This window comes from Prionailurus bengalensis, chromosome D2 (genome assembly GCF_016509475.1).
Source record: "Prionailurus bengalensis isolate Pbe53 chromosome D2, Fcat_Pben_1.1_paternal_pri, whole genome shotgun sequence".
Classification (NCBI taxonomy): domain Eukaryota; kingdom Metazoa; phylum Chordata; class Mammalia; order Carnivora; family Felidae; genus Prionailurus; species Prionailurus bengalensis.
Window position 1 is genome coordinate 82,055,378 of NC_057351.1, and position 22,709 is coordinate 82,078,086.

General features: G+C 50.3%; 1 protein-coding gene across 4 annotated transcripts in view; it reads left to right on the forward strand.

Annotated features, from left to right (window-relative positions):
• Positions 1 to 22,709, forward strand: part of DOCK1 (dedicator of cytokinesis 1) — a 530,259-nt gene that overhangs the window by 136,234 nt on the left and 371,316 nt on the right. For all 4 annotated transcript variants that reach the window (XM_043597859.1, XM_043597860.1, XM_043597862.1 and 1 more), the window contains exon 23: positions 511 to 619. In XM_043597859.1, the coding sequence (XP_043453794.1) occupies positions 511 to 619 (109 nt within the window). The remainder of the gene's footprint in view (positions 1 to 510; positions 620 to 22,709) is intronic.

Consider the following 22,709-nt stretch of genomic DNA (forward strand, 5'->3'; position numbering starts at 1 on the left):
ACTATCATAATGCCATTTGCAAATGGTTACGAGATCGGGTTAAATTCAGGAAATTAAATTTATGTTAATTATGGGACATTGTGGGTTTATAAAACACTGGCAGGAAACACACCAACATATTACTGGTGTCCTCTCTGTAGGGTAGAATTAAAGCGGAATTTCTCTCTTCCTCCTTCCTCTGTTCCTTCCTCTCTCTTTCTCTCCTTCCCTCCCTATCCATACATTTCTGTGTGTTTCAGATTTAGAAGATGTCTTACGTTACACTGAAAAAAAGCGATAAACGGTGTGGTTAAAAACCAGCTCGCTCAGCGTGGACACTTGCCTCCCTAGCTGGGTCTTGCAGACGAACCCCGTTTCCGAACTGCCTCCTGTGTTCCCCCGGTGTGGAGGACGTTCCTCCCGTTCTCCCCTGCCGCTCAGGCAGCACCCGTCGAGGCTGTTGGGGCAGGAGCGGGCCGTGGGGAGGCCCGGTCTGCCAGGCCCCACAGACTTGTGTGTGCTCCTTTGCAGACTGTACGAAGACAAAGGAGAGGCCGACTTCATGGAGTCCCTGCTACAGCTCTTCCGATCCATCAGCGACATGATGAGGGGCGAGTCGGACCAGACCGTCCGGGTGAAGGTAGGCCCTCGTGTGCAGGAGGACCGGCCGTCCTCAGGGGGCACCGTTAGCCGCAGGGCTCCCGGGTGGGGCGAGAGCCGGCGCCTGTCCCTCCTGCAGAGCGTGAGCAGGAGTAACGGCCCAGGGGTGGCATCTGTCGTGCGTGTAATCCTGCTCCCTGGGCGTTAACATTCTTTTTTTTTTCCTTCTTCTTTCGAGGCTGTTAAATACTGTCATTGCTCTCTCTCTGCCCCTCGGCAAGGAGATGTTCTCAATTTCCTTTATGGAAATATGAGGATGTTGAAGAGAGTCATGTTTGCGTGTCGCTTGTCAGGATATCTTGGGGGCCAGGAAGAGGTTGTAGATGTCCCAGGCCTCAGTCGGACCGCAAGCCTTGCTGTGGGAATGGGGATACGTCTTCGCCCTACAGCGTGTCTTTTGCTTGCGTAGAAGAGTGAGGAATCCCACGGTCCCAGGTCCCAGGGGCCTCACCGACCACCTTTAATTACTTGTTCTCGCCTTGTTGCCCTTTGGAAGAAAGATGCCTTCACCTCTGGTCTGTGGGACGCTTCTGGTGTGGAGGTGCCGGGAGGCAGAGCACAGGGAGGGTCCGTGGAGGAGCCTCAGGGCCCGCACACTCTTGGGCTCCCCTGTTCTGGCAGTTTCCGTGGGGCTGACCTACTGCAGAAGGAGGTGCGGTTTGCAGTTTGCTGCCCAGGCCGATTCCTTCAGAGAAGAAGAATCTTCTGGATTAACTCGTGTTTTAGAAAGTGACTTACCTACTTTGAAGTCTACCATTGAGCCCGGAACAAAGGCGTATGTGCGTCAGATGTGTGTCGCGGGTGCTGTGACCACGGGCACCGGCGCAGCTCGACGTGGATAGAGCCGCAGTGGCCCTGTGATCTCAGACGGGGTGCAGCTCTCTGGCCGCGCCGTTGGATCCTTCCATGTAATTTCTTGATCTTTATGTGAATTTGGTATAAAAAGACTAGTGATCTATAGAGAAAGCGAGTGGTGGGCATTTTGAAGTTTTCGGGGAACTATTTTGGCAACTTGATCTTGCCTAAAGCTTCCTTATTGTTCCAGGGTTAAAATTAGCCATGCGTTCAGTACATTTACTACTACATCCTGTGGCATTTCAGAAAAACAGGTGCGGCTGGTGTAAGAATAGATAAAAATTGCAGAAGTTTGAGCCCAGAAGTCATTTTAGATTTCTAAATGTACTCTTACATTATTAAATTTGATTGGGCTTGACTTTTGTCTGCCCACCTCCCTCTATGTCAAGTTATTTAGTGACTGCAGTCTCGCAAGACCTTCCTCTGGTGGTGGGTGTTTTATTTTAAGACGGGAGCGAAGTCAGTGATGTTCACGCATGGATTCCGCCTTTCCATCTGCGAGACCGGCGACCGAGCTTTATTTGCAGCGTTGACTTCCTCACTGCTAATTTTGTACCTTGTGTTTTTGCACATTAGGTGCTCTCTCTGCATGTGAGATTTAAAGACTTCCATCCCAGGACCCTGGTTTTTGCATTGTTCTGGCTCTTTAGGTTTTGCTCTGTGGAAATGGAAATGCACTTGTGAATCACGTTCTGTAGAGAGGATATGAAGAAGACCATGGCGTTTCGTAAGGGTTACGTGTTGTCTCCCAAAGGGTGGCCCTTGGTGGCCGTTTCGATTTTTGAGATGATCTGTGTGCCCTCGTCTATGACTGGGAAGACCACATGTTCTCGTGCCTTCCTGGCATCGTGGGCGGTAAGCTGATGGGATTGGAGGCTGGGGTGGGGGGGCGGGCTGCTTTGTCCGCTGGAGCCTGCACCCTGCAGTCACCTTCTCAGAGCTACAGCTGCCCCCCCTCCCCCATCCACCTTGCAGATTGTAGACTCAGCCCCAGCATTTATGCCTCAAGGAAGAAAGTGTCAAGAGTTTGGGGAGCGGTACGCCTGAGTGGCTCAGGTGGTTAAGCGTCCAACTTCGGCTCAGGTCATGATCTCACGGTTTGTCGGTTCGAGCCCCACGTCGGGCTCTGTGTGGACAGCTCAGAGCCTGGAGCCTGCTTCGGATTCTGTGTCTCCTTCTCTCTCTGCCCCTCTCCCACTCACGCTCTGTCTCTCTCTCTCTCTCTCTCTCTCTCTCAAAAATAAATAAACATTAAAAAAATTAAAAAAAAATAGCAGTTTTGGGGAAATAAGTAGCTGCCGGATAAATGTGGCATCAGATGTTGTCAACATTCCTGGCTTCCATTTGACTCCGTGACAGACTTTTTACTAGGGGCGTTTCACGTACGCAAGCACACACACAAATTCGAGAATGCTTGGGTATGTTTTGTGTAGTGGGAGAGGCCACTACAGCCAACGTGTGGACTGAACGTCATTCACTTCTCTGCCAGGTGGCCTTGGTTGCCCCCACTTCTCGGTCCTGCTCTGGGGCACCCGTGTGTTTCTGAAGACAGACTCACCTTTGTGCTGCTTTGCTGTCCTTCAGTTAATGCCCCGAACCTTAGGGCTGCTCCCAGGTCCTGAAAAAAATTTTATTATGGTAGTTAACATACCGATGTATGACCTTAACAACTTACTTATTTAGAGAGAGCACGCGTGCATGCACGAGTGGGGAAGGGGAGGGGCAGAGAGAGGGAGAGAGAATCTCTTCTTCTTCTTCTTTTTTTTTAAAGTTTACTTATTTATTTTGAGAGAGCGAGCACGCGGGAGGGGTAGAGAGAGAGGGCGAGAGAGAGAGAGAGAATCCCAAACAGGCCGTGCACTGTCAGCACGGAGCCCGACACGGGGCTTGAACCCACCAACCATGAGATCACGACCCGAGCCGAAACCAGGAGTCGGAGGCTTAACGGACTGAGCCACCCAGGTGCCCCCAGAATCTCAAGCAGTCGCTGCCCCGGGCGAAGATCCCGAGGTAGGACTCACGTCCCCCAACCCTGAGATCGTGACCTGAGCCAAAGTGAAGAGTCAGATGCTTAACCACCTGGGCCACCAGGCGCCCGCCATCTTAACCGCTGTCAAGGGTTCGGCTGTGTGGCGCCAAGTGCGTTCACACGGTGGTGCACCCGCTGCCACCGTCCGTCTCCAGAACTTCATTCTTCTCCCCACAGAGGAGCTCTGTCCCCGGTAAAGCGTGACTCTTGTTCTTTCCCTGCCCCAGCTCCTGGCACCCACCGTCCTGCGTTCTGTCTCTAGAAACGTTTCTCTCCCAAGTTCCCCACGCACGTGGAATCACACAGCATTCGTCCCTCCGTGACCGGCCTGTTTCGCCCGGGGACCGTCTTCGGGGTTCATCCTCGGGGTAGCGGCCGTCGGAATTTCCTTCTTCTTGAGGCGGAACGGTATTCTCTCGACTGTGTATCCGTTTTTGTTTATTTATGCGTCTGCCGGTGGACGCTTGGGTTGTTTACACCTTTGGGCCATGGCGAATAACGCTCTGAACGTCAGTTTACAAACAACTGTTCAAGTCTCCGCTCTCCCTTGTTTTGGGCGTGTATCGCATGTGGAAATGCTCGGTCGTATGGTAATACTGTGTTTAACTTTCTGAGGAATTACCGTATGCTTTTCCATAGCAACTGTACCATTTTACTAAAAAAAAAAAAAAAAATTGAAATTTGAAATTCCTCCGTGAATTTACCTTGCCAACTAGTTCTGGCACCCTCTCAAGCTTGAGGCTCGTCGTCACCCCCCTGCCACCACCTCTGTGCAGCAAGTGGCGCCAGTCTGTCTGCTCCGTTGTGAACCCGCCAGGATCTGTCTGGCATCACCTTTCCTTTCTCGCTTGCCGTCCTGCTACCCGAAAGTAACCTACCTGTGCAGGTCTCCCCGCCCCGCCCCTGCCCCTGGGCTTCTGATCAGTCCCTTACCCTTCCTCTCAGTCTAGAATGTTCTGCGTGTATATCAGATGGCCCCTTTCACCTCGTCTATAATCATGGCCAGACATTCTCGACACTCAGCAGGTGCTGGTGGGATCCTTGTCTGCCATCGTGCTGCCCTCTTTTCTCTGTCCCACGAGCGCGTCCTTGTGTCCATTGCCAGCGCCCTCCGGTTCTGCTCTCTGCTCTCCCCTGCGCGATCGTGGTCCGCCTCTCTCCCGAGTATGACCCAGTGGCCCTCAGATGCGGCCTCTCCTAGCCCGACACGGCCATGCTCTTCCACGGCCTCGTCTTCCCTGTGCCCACCTTTGCTCTGGTAGCACAGATCTGTGTTCGTTCACGTCCTCAGCTTTTCTTGATACATTTGTGCAGAAAGCGTCTTAACTCCCTACACCCTCAGGGCGGCACCTGCCCTGTCTTGTTTCCTGACTGTATTTCAGTGTTTTCCTAAAACTCACATCTGGCGACAGCCTTGTTTTTCTCAGAAAGCCGTGATGCTTTCCAGCTGCCCGGAGAAATGGGTCAGCTTCCGGTTCCCGCCATTCAGAAATCTCCATAGCCGATCCCGCCAGCCCTCCTAGCCTTTAATTCTTAGAGACACAAGTAGAGTCCCTCCCCTAGAGAACATCAAACATCTGGACGTTGGGAAATCTCCCCAATTAATTCCAGTGGTTGATGGAATCTGGAGCTCCACGTGCTGGAATTGTAACACCTGACATTCATTGATCGCTTTCTGTTCTAAGTGCTTGACATGGATCCTTTTATTAGATGTCTATGGTTATACTATTAAATAGGTACGACCATTGGTTTCAGGTTTCAGAGACGGTAACTAACTTGCCCAAGGCCACATGGCTCATGTGAGGCACAGTGATGACTTAAGTCTGGCTTGCCTGGTTCCAAGAGCCACACTTCTCTTTTTTTTCCATTAAATTTTTTTTTAGCGTTTATTTATTTTTCAGAGAGAGAGAGAGAGAACGAGAGAGAACACGAGCAGGGGAGAGGCAGAGAGAGAGGGAGACACAGAATCCAAAGCAGGCTCCGGGCTCCGAGCAATTAGCACAGAGCCCGATGCAGGGCTCGAACCCACAAACTGTTAGATCATGACCGGAGCCAAAGTTGGATGCTCAACTGACTGAGCCACCCAGGCGCCCCCTTTTTTTTAATGTTTGTTTATTTTTGAGAGTGGGGGGAGGGGCAGAGAGATGGAGACAGAGGCTCCGGCGTGGGCTCTGCACTGACAGCAGAGAGAACCTGACGCGGGGCTTGAACTCATGAACCGTGAGATCATGACCTGAGCCGAAGTCGGATGCTCAATGGACTGAGCCACCCAGGTGCCCCTCAAGAGCCACACTTCTTTTTTTTCCATTTAAAAAAAAAATTTTAATGTTTATTTATTTTTGAGAGAGAGAGAGAGAGAGAACGAACGAGCAGGGGAGGGGCAGAGAGAGAGGAAGACACAGAATCCAAAGTAAGCTCCAGGCTCTGAGCTGTCAGCATAGAGCCCGACGCGGGGCTTGAACTCATGAACTGTGAGATCATGACGTGAGCCGAAGTCAGATGCTCAACAGACTGAGCCACCCAGGTGCCCCTCAAGAGCCATACTTTTCTATTCATCTCCCCAGGAGGAGACTGCTAAGCGCCGGCCATCCAGTGATTTTCAGAAACAGGGCCCATATCTGCCATCCGCAGCAGTGGTCAACAGCTCTGTGTCCGAGGCTTTGAGACTGTAAAGGCATAAACGGCATTTCTGTTGGGCCTTTCCATCCAAGTGGACATATTCTATGGTCACTCGTGAAGCAATTAAAAATACTTGGACTGCATGCCCCCAAATGGGTGTGTCTGCAGGGGAGTAAAGGGAGTTTGATGGGGCTGGTCACGAAGGCTCCTTGGAGGACCGAATCTCGGGCTTGGACCCCCTTCGTTGGCAGTAGGTGGTTCTCTTTCTCGACCCCTCGTGGATTGCGGTGCTGGACTTGGGGCGGTGGGGCCTTGCAATCAGAGTGAGCGCAGGAACTGCTGCTTTCCCTGAATTCCAAAAATACTACTGACATATTAGCTGTGTGGGATGATCCTAGAAAAGAATATCCTGCCTCCTCAGTATAGTCTGCTTGTGTGTCTGTGGCTGCGAATTCCAGAACTTTCTCTAGAGGGGAACTTTGACCGTGATCCACAGTAAGAAATAGATTTTGGGGGTATGTGTCTCTGAAGCTGAAAAATGTTTCATGAAAAGGTCCTTACCCTTATCCTATGTGCTTCCCTATGGCATTTTCTATTCTTGTCTGGTACCCTTTAGTCTGTTCTGAATTAATGTATTTCTCTAAAAAAACCCACAAATACACAAAAACCAAATTGCTCGTTGACAAGCACTCAGTTCTTTTCCTGAATGGCTCGCACGTCTCACCCCACATTTGAAAAATGCTGCTTCTCACCTTTCTTTAGGTTTCTTCTGGTGTTCCTTCTCTTCGGTTTAGCATGAGAATATGATTCGTTTTCTGTGTGTCTCCCATTGTCTCACAGAGCTGGAGGCCCCCGCGGCTCAGCGACTTTGCCTCACGGTGTGTGGTTTGGAGGGGGGTGAAGAGTAATTGAATTTGAGGCCCCCAAGCTGAGGTTGGCTCACGGATGTGGGGGGCTTTGTCTTCCTTCCCGGGGCTCCCCCTGGGTACAGGCTTCCTTTTAACCATTCACAGTGTCGTTTCTGTCTGGCCGCTTCTGGAAGGGATTGTGTTGGGAATAAGTTGCGCCATGATAGCGGTAAATGCCATTTTGGGTGAGTTTTGTCCTCTGAGAAGCTGTTGCATTTCCTTAAAGACCATATCCTGGCTTGAAATGAGCCGCACTCACTTGCCGTATGGCTTATCGAAAATTCTTCCTATCAGAAGATTTTGTTGCTTTTTGTCCATTTCTTTAGTTTTAATGTTGATTTATTTATTGAGAGAGAGAGAGAGAGAGAGAGAGAGAGAGAGAGCGAGCGAGCATGAACAGGGGGAGCGGCAGAGAGAGAGAGAATCCCAAGCAGGCCCCGCACTGTCAGCACAGAGCCCGACATGGGGCTCGATCTCACAAACTGCAAGGTCATGACCTGAGCCTAAATCAAGAGCTGGACACTTACCTGACTGAACCACATGGGTGCTCTGCTTTTTTTCTGTTTCTAAGCTCGCATCTGGGGTCCACACTGCCTGCCACAGATTTGGAAGTTTAGGAAAACAATCGCACGGTATTAGCGATGATGACAAATAAGGATCCGAAGTCATAGGGCTCCCTTGCGGGTGAGGAGACAAGGCTCACAGGTGACTCTTGACCTACCGGGGGCCTCGTTTACAGAAATAGCTGCTGCCCACTCTGCCCCTGCCTCCGGAGCCCTCCTGTTTTGTGCTTCTTGTGCTGTGTTCGAGATTGCGGAAGGATGTGAAGTCTTAACGGTTCTCTTAAGCCATGCGGGTGTTTATTGTGTCCTTGGCCTCAGTTATAAATGTAACTGTGATGTTGCTAGAAAAATGGAACATGCCAAAACGTTGATTAAGAAAAATAAGACTCGTTTATCATTCGCCTCCCATAGATTAATTACACCGTTCATGGTTGTTTTTATGATGGCGCGCTTTTTCTCCGTGGCATCATCAGATATATATGAGGATATGCGGTATATATGATCTGTATATACGTGCATATTCATGTGTATGTACATATACGTGTATATACATGTACTTTTACAACTTTTATTTTTTTCCATGTATATTTCCCTGTATCCTGTAGTGCTTTTCAAGAACATATATATATTTTTTTAAATATAATTAATTGTCAAATTGGCTAACATACAGTGTGCACAGTGTGCTCGTGACCTCACGGTTACGTCATAACTTAAGGACTCGGTTTTCTGTGTTTGGGAACAGAGATTGATCCTAGCTCTCGTCTCCAATTACAGTGGTTTAGGAAGCCTCTGTGGCCGGCGCTCTCTGGGCCGCAAAGCCCTTGCTCCCCCTGGTTTGCTGGGAGGCAGCCAGATTTCCACATGCTGCCGAGTCCTGTGAAAGCCGTCCCCAGAGCCGTGCGGACGCGCCCCCAGATTACGAGTGTGTGCGCCTCTGGTCTGCATGGTTGTGTTCAGTGCGATTCCACCTTACTGCCCACCTGGTGGGGCCCAGCCTCTCAAGTTCAGGGTTGTGTGGCTGAAGAGCCATTCCGTCCTGAGAAGCCATCTGCTCCCGTGGCGTCTCTTGGTCCGGGGTTAGTGGCTGCGTCAGGCAAGGAGGTGAGAGCTGTGTCGTCCTCCTCCTTTGCCCTGGACGGTTCTGGGTCTGGAGGGAACCAGCCAGGGAGATGAGGCTGGAGATGGGGCACCAACAGCAAACAGTTAAACGGTTTCTTGCTCTGTTTTGAGGTTGAGGGGCCGTCGCAGATCGTGTTAACTAATCCCATCGATGCATGTTAGGGCTTTGCTTGTCTGTCTCTCATCACCCATGTGGACACGGAGGGGGTGGTTTGAATGGCCACCTTCCAGGTCATGTTGGGGGAAACCCTGTTGAACCAGAACACCCGCCGCTGAGGGTCTGAGGCTCAGGAGAAGCCGGCATGAAGGGAAGAGCTGTACCTGATTGAGAATCTGTGACAGGCCAGGCCTTCCGGAGTGTTCTCCTGCTGACCCGAGAGGAGAGGGAGGGCCCAGACGCAGGAGCTGCGGGGACAAGCCACGGCCGGAAGCGGCGTCAGCCTCCTAGGGCTGATGTACCAACGTGCCGCGAACGTGGCCTCTTAATAAGAACCTTATTCTCTCACAGCTCCTCCTGGTGCTTGTCTGAGTCTGGGCAGCTGTCACGGAGTGTTCTAGACTGGTTTCCCCCTGACGGGGTGGAGAGAAGATTTCTCTCCGGTGATTCTTATCAGGGCACTAATCCCGTCACGGGGCTCTAGCCTTATGGCCACATCTCATCTTCACCACCTCCCCGAAGTCCCAGCTCCTGACACCATTGCACTGGGGTGCAAGGTTTCGACATATGAATGTGGGGCAGGCGGGGGGACACAAACACTCAGACATAACAGTGCTCTAAGAGAGAGTCTGAGGTGTGCCCTTCTCCCAGCTCTTCGGTGGCTGGCAGTCGTTGTCAGTCCCTGGCTTGTAGACCCATCACCCCCGTCTCTTGTTTCCCTCTTCACACCATGTTCCCCTACGTGTCTGAGGTTTTGAGTCCCTTTTCTTCTTCTAGGGACACCAGGCCTCTTGAATTTAGGGCCTACCCTATTTCTGCATGACCTTGTGTTAACTTGAGTCTGTCTGCAAAGACCATTTCTAAGATAAGGTCACTTTCACAGGTGCTAGGGGTGAAGATTGGAACAGATCTTCTTCTGGGACACAGTTCAACCTACAGTGGCAGTCCGTGTGGACTCCACGTGGGTGAGGAAGGGCCGGGGCGGGGCGGCGGGGTGGGGCAGGGCACCCGGCGTCAGGAGCCCAGACCTCAGTGTGCGCACACAGATCACCTGGAGGTCTTGTTAAAAGGCAGATTCTCACTCGGTAATTCTGGGGAGGGGACCCAAGATTTCTCATGTCTAATCGGTGCCCGCTTAATGCTGATGGTCTTGATCCCTGGGTTAACACTTGGAATGGGAAGTGGCCAGGGCTCACCTAGTGTAGAGAACGTTCTGGCTGCTGTGTCAGCACCAGCAGGAGGGAGGAGGGCATGGGGGTCCAGGCTCGGGCAGGTTTCTCTTCAGGGCTGGCTCCACCCGGGCTCCCAGCCCCCAGATGCCTGATGTTCTGGGCTATTCTGATTTCCCAAGTTTTCCTGATAATGCAGAAGACGAGACACTTGGAAGTGAAGTCATGACTCACATCAACAAAGAAGAAACAGCCAAAACAGAACCACAGGAAGGTGAAGAAAATATTTTATGACTTGCGCTTAGTAAGCCTTTAGCTCCAAGTGCTTCCGATTTCCTCACACGGCTTTCTGGCCTGTGGTTTCCAGACTCTGCAGAGAGTTCCACAGTCTGGCTGAGGGATTTGAACGTATCAGACCCCACGCTTCCAGCTTCCACCAGACTGATAGTTTGGAGAGCAGTTGCCCAGCCCTGGGTTTCTGGATCTCTCCTCTGGCCACAATGCCTTTCAGGGGGGCTCCACAGTCCTCTTGGCTGCTGCCCCAGGATGCGTGAGGTACTACCCACGTGCTCAAGACGTGAAATGAAGCTGCCTGTCTGGATACGCTTGCTGCCTTGACCGCCTCCCCCGCCCACCGGAACCATACAGCCCGCCGCGGCAGTGGCAGAAATGAAAGTCCTTGCTGTCGCCCTTCGCCTCCAGGAAACCAACCGTCTGTGTTGGTTTTCCACCAGTTAGGGTGCTTGGGCATGAGTATTTTTATGGTCCATCATAGATACTGTTTGGTTTACTGCTTCTTTATCATTCTATCACAAGCACCTTTTCCATATCAGTGAGCAGTCATAATTGTAATTGTGATGGCTGTGTGCCCGTTCAGAACGTGCCCCTGAATTGATGTGCATTCATTTACTTAATCAAGTGATTTTTCATCATATTAATTTTTTCCATTGTTGAATATTAGGAGTTTGCTTTTAGCATTTTAAGCCTGCAGTGAATGATTTCATTGATTAGTTGGTGGCATTTGTCTTTTTACAATTTCGTGGTAGGTTTCCTTCGTGCAGATTATCCCCATGTTCGTACCTGGGTCAGAAGACAAGGCTTTAATTTGGGATTGCAGAGGAGCGCCTGGGTGGCTCAGTCGATTAAGCGTCCGGCTTCGGCTCAGGTCGTGATCTCACGATTCGTGTGTTCAAGCCCTGCATCTGGCTCTGTGCTGACAGCTCGGAGCCTGGAGCCTGCTTCGGATTCTGTGTCTCCCTCTCTCTCAGCTCCTCCTCCGCTCCCACTCTCCCTCTCTCTATCAAAAATAAATAAACCTTAAAAAAATTTAATTTTGGATTGCAGAATTCCAGGTGTCTCCCAGCCATCTCCGCCGTCCTGCCCTCCGTCATGATGCTCACTGGGGGAAAGAACTCCTTTGAATTTGTGGCTCTCGTGATTTCCTTCTCTCTGCCCCTGACCTTGGCCTTCAAACGTCTCTCCCCCGAGCTCCCCTCCCACGTGTGTGCCCTCTGCCTCTGGTCCCCCCACCCTCCACCAGTGGGCAAGGTGTCATCCAGCCTCCTCCCTCCATCACAGTTGGGGTTTATTCAGCGTTCCTAGGAGCGTGAGCAGGCCTCATACACAGGTTTATGGCTTGCACCTCATCCTTCATTTATTTGGTCAGTCATTTTTATTATTTATTTGTTTATTCACTTATTTTAGAGAGAGTGTGTGAGTGGGGTAAGGGACAGAGAGAGAGAATCTTTGAAAAAATTTTTTTTAAAGTTTATTTATTTTTGAGAGAGAGAGGGAGAGAGTGAGTGAGTGAGGGGCAGAGAGAGAGACACACAGAATCTGAAGCAGGCTCCAGGCTCTAAGCTGTCAGCACGGAGGCCAACGTGGGGCTCGAACTCTTGAACCTTGAGATCGTGACCTGAGCTGAAGTCAGATGCTTAACCGACTGAGCCACCCAGGCGCCCCGAGAGAGAGACGATCTTAAGTAGGCTCCATAGTCAGTGTGGAGCCTGACGCGGGACTTAATCCCACAACCCTGGGATCATGACCTGAGCTGAAATCAAGAGCCAGACAGACGCTCAACCAAGGGAACCACCCAGGCACCCCAGGGTCATTTTCTTTTAAAATGCGTTGAATGTGTTCATTCTGTGTACTAGGCATTGGGTACAAATAACATTGAAGTGGCTTTAATTCTCATGGTGATTGCATTTAAGAGGGAGCTGAAAATTAACCCAATAACTAAACCCATCCATATATAGTTATAGATTATAATACTTGATTTTAAGCACATCAAAGACCTAATTCCCTAATTAAAAAAATTTTTTTTTTTCAACGTTTATTTATTTTTGGGACAGAGAGAGACAGAGCATGAACGGGGGAGGGGCAGAGAGAGAGGGAGACACAGAATCGGAAACAGGCTCCAGGCTCTGAGCCATCAGCCCAGAGCCTGATGCGGGGCTCAAACTCACGGACCGCGAGATTGTGACCTGGCTGAAGTCAGACGCTTAACCGACTGCGCCACCCAGGCACCCCAAATTCCCTAATTTTAGATTATAATGAGTCCTTTTAAGGAAATGTAAGGGATAGGATGACCAGGTACATCGGGGGTGTGGGGGATTGGAAGTAGTTTGGGGGTTCGAGGAAGGTTCCAAGGAGGAGCTGGTTAAAGGAGGTGGGAGAGTTCCAGGTCGAGGCAGCAGACAGGAAGGTATGTGTTGCTGTCATGAAATTCGAGATGATCCGTGGCCGTGGCTGGACAGAGCGGTGAGGAGAAGGTCAGGACTGCAGGGAGAGAATGGAAGGGTGCACCTGGACGCCTGTGCACCTCTTAAGGATCCAGAAGGCCACACGGTCAAGTTATTTGGGAAGGACCCGGTCAGGTCAGACTTGGCTTTTCAGTGGGTCACTTGGGCTGCTGCCTGCAGGATAAATTAGAGCAGCTGAGAGAGGAGATAGTGGGGTGAAAGGCTGTCATGGAATCCAGGTGACAGACCGCGGTGCTGGGGCCCGAGCACAGTTCTCCAGCTAGGCACTATGGACGGCATTCGGGGCCGAAAACTCTTGGTCCCGGGTGGCTGTCTTGTGCAATGTAAGACGTGTAGCAGCATCCCCAGCATCTACGCACAGGCCACCTGCCCTAGCGTGGACAACCAGCCGCGTCTCCAGCCAGCTCCTGGGGTTGGGAGGGCAAAGTTACCCCTGGGTGAGAACCGTGTGGCTGCAGTCCTGGTGAAGAGGTTGGAGTAGCAAATGGAGACGTGCCAGTACAGTCTGCAGGCTGTGGTGGGAGACCTGATGTGCGAGGTGAGGACGAGGAAGGGAGGTGTCATCGTCGCCTACCAAATCTTTGGCCCAAGCCCGTGCGTGATGGAGAAGCGTGAAGCAGCAGGTGGAGGCTGTGGAATGTGTGGGCTTTGGGGGCGGGGTTCTCCCGAGGGCCTGCTGGGAAGTTACCGCTTTCCGGGAATTGCTGTGTTCGTGACTCTGCTCCCTCCGTCATGGGAAGCCTGGCTCTGTGCAGCCTTCGTGTGCTGATACGTCCTCATTTACTTCCTGTGGCGTGTTCTGGATGTCCTCTGCATGTGCGTCCACCTGCTGTTTCCGGCTACACTGCGGTCCTTCAGGTCTGGCTTCTCCTATCCTTTCCTCCTCTTTGGACAGCATCCTGCTTCTGCCCATCGTCCGGTGTCTGCTTAGCGGTGCCATTGGTCCTTCGGCTGTGGGCATTTGGGCAGATGCAGGGCTCGTCGCTGCCGGATGCTTGGTTCCGTAACACCGTGGATGGAAATTCCGAGCCCAGACTCCCGTATGGTTTGGAGAGAACTCATCTGCTGCTTCTGTCCAGCCGGATCGTGGAGCGTGAAATGACCCTAATCCCTCGTATGCGTGTGGTGCTCTTACGTGTCCAATCCTTTGGATACACGCCGTCTCTCTGATCCTCCTCGCGGACACCGTGGTGTCCATTAGAAGTAATCTTGGAAAGGCTCTCTAAAGGGATGGGCGGAGAACATAATCATGTAGAAAGTCCGCATTTTGATGGCTGCATTGTTGACGGAAACGTTTACATCCCACATCCACTGGTTCTTCTCCGGGATCTCTCAGTTTCCGCTGTCCTGTGGGGCCCCTTTCCAGCTTGCGCGCAACTGACTTGTGGAACGGTATTTCTAAATGCATTTGCTGTAGGTTTTTGTAGATTCGTTTCTGTATTTTGTGTTTCTGTGGAGCAAGGCCTCTTTTGATGGCAAATCGCGTCAGTCTCCAACAGGAGATAAATACATGGGAAGATACTCCAGCAGATGGAAAAAAGGACTCAATAATGTGAAGATGTCAGTGCTTCCCAACTTGAGGGATAGATTCAGTGTAGTCTAAGTCAAAATCTCCGTACATGTCTCTACGGGTATTGACAGCTGATTCTGAAGTTGGTGTGGAAAGCCCGGTGTGGAGGGAGAAGTCAGGCAGGACGCTACAGGAAGACGCCAGGTCTTACTGTAAAGCTGCAGTAATCCCGTTGCACGCGCCCAACTCCCGATTCGGTCCAGGAGGCAGGAAGAGAATTCATTCATGGAGCTAGGGCGTCCGAGGCATTAGACAGGCACGACCACGACCAGGGCTTAGAAGATACCCTCCTCAGCTCAGTCGTCTGTCTCTCTCTGTTCGAGGGGAGAATGGCCACCAGTAGCCAGAGGCTTGTATTTTCTTACTCTTTATATTCCTAGAGGACACAGGGGGACCGTTTCTCTTTTCGTGTGCGTAACAACTCTCAGAATGAACCCTTGTCAAGCTTTTTGGTGTACGAGAGTGACCATCCCTGAAAGGGAATGACGTGGGGGGCGTTGGGAAGAGAGAGGGCAGCTTTGTGGTGCAGAGAGTGTGGAGAGAGAGCCAGAAGGAGGGCCCGCGTAACGTTTGTTAGCGTAGCTGAAGCCGCTGCCTGTTCGTGACTTTGGGACGTGGTCCCCGCGGCACATTTCTGGACTTGTCTGCTGGCTGATGGAAAGGGGTGGTTAAATCCTTCATTTAGGATTGGTGTTCCAGCCGGCATGCCACCTAGCCCAAGCTGAGGCCCAAGAAGAAACCAGACCTTAAGTAGGCCCAGGAAGAATCATACTGAGGAACATGCCGGCAGGTACTGTCGCATAAGCAAGGGTGAAAAAGGAATATGTCCTACGTGCACTTAAAAGAATCCTCAGGCCTATTATAGAGAATAATGAAAAATTTCATTAAAACCATTGTACAGAACTTTATGGCAGGATAAATTATTTTTGTGCACGTACTGATGGAATCATGGACTTTCCGTGGAGCCAGATTTCAAAAGCATCCACGTAGTTAACTCTGGGGAATCTGAGAGCTGGGGAGTGGGAAAGTCACATCCAGAGTTTTCTCAGTAATGTCTCTATGAACCGAGTGGTCCTGTGACGGAGGGTCAGCCTGTAGTTCTCCATCCCTCGGCCCGTTGCTTTTCCCGTGACATCCTGAGTCAGATAATAAGTTTGTACATTACACCGGCTTTATTTAGAATTCTGCGCCAGGCAGTATAATTTTGATGAGAAGCTGAGCAGTATTATTCTCTGTGAACTGTGAATGTGACACTTTTATAATTCAAGCAGAATTATTTTTCCCTTGGGAAATCCTATGCATCCAATATGGTGCATTGAATTAGGGAAGAGGTAAAGGGGGAACAAAGCTATAAAAGGTGTATCTTATTAAAACAAAGCAGGTTTTATTCTTGCCTGTGTAACCTTTAGACACAGTGATTGATTCTTAGTCAGGCCCTAATTTTGTTTTTAGCATCAATTGTCTTCTCTCCAGTTGTAACGACTGAGGAAGAACGAGGTCCTCCTCGTCTGGTTGGGTGAAAACATAACAAGAGCGGGATTAAATTGCGAAGAGGATATTTTCATAGCGCTTCAGATCATTGTGACCTTCTGCATTCTGCGTGGTCAGCACTCAAGGTGAAACGCCAAGTTGCTGCGTCTGAGAAAAGAGGTGTCGGCCAAGTCCTCTCGTTGTTTTCCTTGTAAAGAAAAGGATCCAGGATCCTTGTAGAGGATCAAGAAAATACTCTCGCTCCTGCCGTTTGTCAGTCCGGTCTTCTTCCGATAGTTCCCGGGTGGGCCACCACACTGTTGATACATACGGTGCCCTCGGTGCATCCTTCCGCGGAGCGGCTCTGTGGATCTGTTCCCCCAGAAGACGCCTTGCTGAGTTACATGGTCTCCCAGTGGGCCCGTTCTCCTTTCTGCTGCCATAGTTTTTCCAGGTCCACGCAGCGGATGCGATGACACACGGCTGGCTCAGCAGCACGGAGGTTTGCTCCAGGTTACACGATTCCTTGACCTTTCCCCTTTGCGTGTATCTTAGTATCTGTCAGCCACTTAGCGTCCCACCTTCCCGCTGCAGCCACAGGTACCCTCGGAGCGGTTGGTGGCCTTGTGTGGTAGTGAGCTGGGTGGGTGCCGAGTGTTCTTTGTCGTTTCTTATTAAAACTTGGCCTGAGCCGGCAAAAACGGGGGGAGGACTGTTTTCAAGGGAGATTTCCATTTCTTTATTTTGTGTGCTTCTCAAAGACAGGTGACAGAAAAGAATAAAGTACAGTTAAAAAAAGCGCACGTAAATCTACCACTCAGAGATTACTTTCTGTCAGCCCGTTGGTTATGAGCGATGCTGTATGGATTGTATGTGTGTTTTTATTTATTTATTTGTAACATTTTTCTCAAATGTTTATTTATTTTTTTGAGTGAGGCAGCGTGAGCGGGGAAGGAACAGAGAGAGAGGGAGACACAGAATCCGAAGCAGGCTCCAGGCTCTGAGCTGTCGGCACAGAGCCCGACGTGGGGCTCGAACTCACGAACTGCAAGATCATGACCTGAGCTGAAGTCAGATACTTAACCAACTGAGCCGCCCCAGGCACCCCTATATGTGTTTTAAAATGAGCCAGTGATAAATACACGGCAGGTGTTGTCCTGTCCTTGGTTTCCCCATACCAAGTGTGTGACCATCTTTCCATGTGCATAGGTAATACCTTCTTACTGACACAGAGAAACTTGCTGTTGGGTGAAATCAGCATCCAATGAAATGATCAGTTGAGAGCTCCTTGACATCCATTGACACCAAAAGCTCAACCAAACCAATCAGCAGAGATACATTAAGGAGAAACAACCAGAAAGCAGGGGTCATGGTGTCAGCCTCAGTGGGAACGTTGGAATTCACGACCTAAGGCAGAGTCCCTCCTGACGGTGTGGGGAGGGGTCTGCGGGGTGTGTGGACGGCGACTCTGAAGCATCCCCGGCTCTCCTTACTGCTCCAGTCCTCCAGAGTCCTTTCCATTCCTCCTTGTTGTCCTCTTCCGCCCTGGGATGGACCTATGTCTTGGGTCTTCTCCAGCCGATGCCGGGCTCTCTTCTGGGCTGGGCCCAGCTTCCCCTTTGCCCTCTACCCACGAGCCAGCTTCCTTATCTTCTTCCAGGGCCTGCTGCTTTATTCTTCCAGCTGGCACTTCCGAAGCTGGATTTCTCCCCCTTGTTTCTCTTTGCGCACAGAACTTGAGCGGTGTCTCTGGTACTTTCCTCCTGGCCTTCTGAAGGCAGGCAGGTGCCCGAAGCCTGTGTGTTCACAGTACGTAGGGACCTGCTGCTTCTGTGGGAGTGGCCAGAAGGATTCTTCTTGAATTAAAAAAAAAAAAAGAAAAAGTAGTAACTTAGACTTCGTGCAGCCAGTTTGGCTGATGTTTATTAAAAAAAAAATTTTTAATGTTTATTTTTGAAGGAGAGAGACAGAGTGTGAATGGGGGAGGGGAAGAGAGAGAGGGAGACACAGAATCTGAAGCAGGCTCCAGGCTCTGAGCTGTTGGCACAGAGCCCGACGTGGGGCTCGAACTCACGAACCGTGAGATCATGACCTGAGCCCAAGTCCGAAGCTTAACTGACTGAGCCACCCAGGTGCCCCTGGCTGATGTTTATTAAGTTCCTTCCAAGATATCAACCATAAGTGCTTGCCCAGGTCTGCTTTAGGTAATGAAATCTTGGTGGATGTTATTGTCAAGTTTAGCATTTTAATATGTCTGTGCTTAACATGTATGCAGAGATAATGTGGATCGGAATCCTTGACTTTATAGCGTGTTATGTGTCCATTTGGTGCAGGCTGTGGAGTCGTACTGGCCCGAGGCCGTTAGGAATATACAGAGGAAGGCGTAGCCTTCCGTCTGCAGGAGAGGAAACCAGGTATTTGGTCCCCCAAATAGATACCAGATGAGTTGTTACATCATGACATCTTGGGGCATCCGCATGCGAGACTTCAGGCAAGATGAGGACCCCCAGAAGGTGGCTGGTGGACTGAAATCATTCGATAAGGGTCGGTGGGAGCAGAGAGGCCTGGCTTTGAGCTCTGAGGGGTGGGAGGGAGCTGAGATGGGGCCCATTCCAGGGAGGGGATAAAGGGAGGGGAGGATGGGCACAGCAGGAAGAAAGAAAAGGAGAGGGTGAGGGTGGCAGGAATCCACTGGTTTTTTGGAAGACAGGAACCCAGGGGCTGGAGTAGAGACTCGCATGAGGAGCAGGAAGCGTGAGGTGGGGGCGGTCCTGGTCCCACCCCGTGTCCTCGGAGCCGAGAAGGGGAACACGATGTTTTCCAATAATCAGATACGATATCTGAGATCCTGAGCTGACTCACTGAGAATTGACATATGGGTTTATTTTTAAAAATTTTTTTTAAGCTTTTATTTATTTGAGAGAGAGAGAGAACGGCAGAGAGAGGGAGACACAGAATCCGAAGCCAGGCTCCAGGCTCTGAGCTGTCAGCATCCGGAGCCCGACATGGGGCTCAAACTCACGAACCGCGAGACCATGACCTGAGCCAGAGTCAGACGCCCAACCGACTGAGCCACCCAGGCGCCCCTTAGTTTTTTAATCTAAAATTACATTTTCAGAAAAGGACAGCATCTCCCAGGAAAGAACTAGGGGGAAAAAATGGACTTTTCCCCCGGGGATCTCTCAGTATGAAAATTACATGAGTTCTTAGAAATTTTATCTTGTGATGTTCCTTATTAGTTCTTTTATTTTTATCATGGGATAACTTTTTTCGTTTACATTTTAAGTAAAATATGTTTTTAATTGAAAAAAGTTTTCCTGGAATCTGGCCGGCCGCCTTTTGGAGTTTTGTGGCTGTCGTCAGGACCCCCTTCTTGGGGCTCATGGCTGGTGGGTGCCCTGTCAGGGATTCCTGAGGATCTGTCCCCAGGATGCCACTTGGGAGATTGGTGGGGCTGACACCTGTTGTCGCGCAGGGCACTGTGGTCAGCCGCGGGGGTGTTAAAACATGAAGGTGACGTGCTGCGTGTGAGAAAGGAACTTGTAGAAAAGAGTGATCGTTTTCCGGGTGTGTCCATCACTTTCGATAGAGGATGTGATGTGTCCTGAGTCATTGTCTGACATGAAGACGACTCCGTCTCCTGCGTTGTTTCTTGCTTTCCCTTCCCGTGTGGGATTCTCATTGCTCTTTAACCTGCCCTGTGGGCGTGCCAGCTCTCCCTATGCACCAACTCCTTCCACCATGCCAACCTCCCTTCTCGGCAGGGCAGAAGGCGCAGTGGATCAGGGCATGGGAGACACTGGGCCAACAACCCCTTCCTCAGTGTGTCATCTGGAAAACGTGTGCAGGCTGTGTTTTTGCGGGGTGAAGATTTTTGTCTGAGAGAGCATGAGCAGGGGAGGGGCGGGGAGGGGGGGGGAGGCAAGGATCTGAAGCGGGTGGTAAGCTGACAGCAGCGAGCCCGATGTGGGGCTCGAACTCACGGACCGCGAGATCATGACCTGAGCCAAAGTCAGACGCTTAACCAACTAAGCCACCCAGGTACCCCGGGACGTGAAGATTTTGATTGCTTCTGACATGCTACAGTCACCTGCTTTCAGCGTGCTAGTGTTTGCATGAAGCGTCGCTTTCCTACTTTATTTTCAGCGTTTCATCATTCTTTTGTTTATTACAGCAAATCGTAAGCAGCGTATCGTTGCTGTTTTTCCTGAGCTGACGACCTTCCTCTTTTATTGGGAGTATTTAATCTACTTACTTTAAATAAAAAGTTTTCTTTAAGATCCCTGTCTCAAAAAGCTGAATTTTAAATTGAGGTATAATTTATAGACATTGCGATGCACAAATGGGATGCGTGTGGCTTACTCAGTTTTATCAGATGCTTACATCATGCACCCACACGCCCATCAAAGTGTAGATCGTGCCCATTGCCCGTCCCTGGGCGTTGGGTTGTGGGGTACCCCTCTTCTGTTCTTCTGTCTGGAATCTGAGTCTCTGAATCCCAGTTCCTTCAGACAGAAACTTTCCGCTCCACTGAGTTTTCTTATTCCCACCTGTGAAATAAAGGAAAGGGTTAGGCTGTGTTCTGAGGTTCCCTCTGCATTTACGCTCTGTGATCTACTCTCTTAGAAATGAAACGGTCACCTCTTTAAAATAGATAATGAACAGCAAAGGAAACTTTGCATAGGCTGAAAAGGACAAAATGCCATCATTTGCTTGCATTGGGAAGTAATTTTTTTAAAGTGTGCGCAGAGGGGCGCCTGGGTGGCTCAGTTGGTTAAGCGTCTGATGTTGGCTCAGATCATGATCTTGCGGTTCGTGGGTTCGAGCCCTGTGTCGGCCTCTGTGCTGGCAGCTCAGAGCCTGGAGCCTGCTTCGGATTCTGTGTCGCTGTCTTTCTCTGCCCCTCCCTGTGCCACACTCTGTCTCTCTTTCTCTTTCCAAAATAAATAAACATAAAAAAAAAATTTAAAGTGTGCACAGAGACAGATTCTTTTTAATGTTTATTTTTGAGAGAGAGAGAGAGAGAGAGAGAGAATGAGAGGGGAAGGGGCAGAGAGAGGGGGACAGAGGATCTGAAGCAGGCTGTGTGCTGACAGCAGAGAGCCCGACACGGCGCTGGATCCCATGAACCGTGAGATCACGACTGAGCCACCTAGGCACCCCTGGATCTGTACAAGTAATCCACTGAGTGTGTAATGCAGTAGTCAGTCCTTTAAAAGTGATGTGTCTTTGTGTTTTAAACTAATTGTAGCTCCCAAAATTAGCATGCCAGCTGTGTGATATTTCAAATCTTTTCTCTAGTTCATTTTTTTTTTTTGACACTGTGTTAAGTTCAGTGGAGCGCATAGTGTCATTCACACCCCCACTTATTTATAATTTAGGATAATTATCGTAGTGGCTGGGCTGCCATTCACCTCTCTGGTTAGGAAAACGAGGCTTTGCCAGGCAAATACATAGCGTAAGCGGGGTGAAGTCATTGCTGGCGCTTAGACCTCATAAGAGAATAACCTCTCCAGGTATCCTCAAAGATAGGCCTCCTTCTCAAGCCTCGTTTCTCCCGGGTCGCGTCCAAGGAGTTTAGGAGTGATGAATTCCCAAAGTCCCCCTCCAGCTCAGAAATTCTGAGTTCTTGCCAATATCATGCTAAGCTGGGTTGTCAATTTCCTTTGAAAACTTGAAAGTGACAGCATTTCAGTTTTTGAGAATTTATGGCTCTGACTTCACAGACTTTCTGCTAATCGTGTCCCTCCCCGCCCCTCCCCCCCATTCCAGGGTCTGATTGGTGATTACTCTTGCATTATAATTACTACTTAAGATCCTGTCCATCCTGAGGTTTTCTTCACTGCAGCCTCTTTCCACTGGACGCGGGAATGTCTGGGAATGTCGCGTCATCTGGAGGTGCTGGGGATTGCTGTGCTTCTCCTCTGAGTTTTTTTCGGGCGTCTCTGGCTGCCGGCATCTCCCAGAGCTGAACATGCATATTCTTCGTGGAAGAAACCCTAAATGGGAACTTCCAATTATGTATCACAGTTGACAGAGTCTGTCTCTACTAGCCCGTCATTAATGCCAGGCTATTAAAAATTGCTTTTATTTATTCTGTGTCTGAATTTGGAGTTTCCCACCCAATAATTTAATATTTTTTAAACGACACCTTTGATTTTTTACTTGTCATGAGCGAGGAGAGAGTTAGCCAGCCGGCAATTTGGCCTCTCGCTTTTCCAGTGTCTACTCATTAGCTCCTAATTGTTTTCATAACCTTCTCCGAGTCTGCTGTGAGCTCAGCCTCAACCCTTTGTGACCCCCCAAGGTAGTTAAGTGAGGTTTTGCTATCTCTATGAATTAAAGATGTCGTCTCTTTCTGAAATATTCCTGAACCCATGGTGCCGTCTTTTGGAAAATAAATACTGTTTTCAGAGAATTAAAAACCCATCCATTTGTATTGCCTTTTATTAGGAGACATCATGGTTTTATAACCACGTAACCTTCAGCTGACGTTCACCTTCTCGGCAGTTCTGCGGTCCGTGTGTGTGTGTGTGTGTGTAACAGTTCTAGCTTACTGATTTGCACTTGCGTGGACCCAAGTGTGGGGGCATTTTGTTCCAGACCCCTACCTGAGGAGTAGATCATGACCTTTCCCGCTGCGTGATGCTCCGTAGGCCCCAAGTGTGTCCCGATACCAGGCTGAACCCAGGGGGTCAGCACGCCTTTTGGTGCCCTCCTGACTTCACTGCCTGTCTGCTGCTTTCTTCTCTTTTCCGATAGGTCTCTGTGCTGTGACCTAGGGCTAGCTTTGGTTGCCACCTCCCCCTGAGGGCCGCCGCTGCAGCCGCAAATGTCCTGGCCTCAATC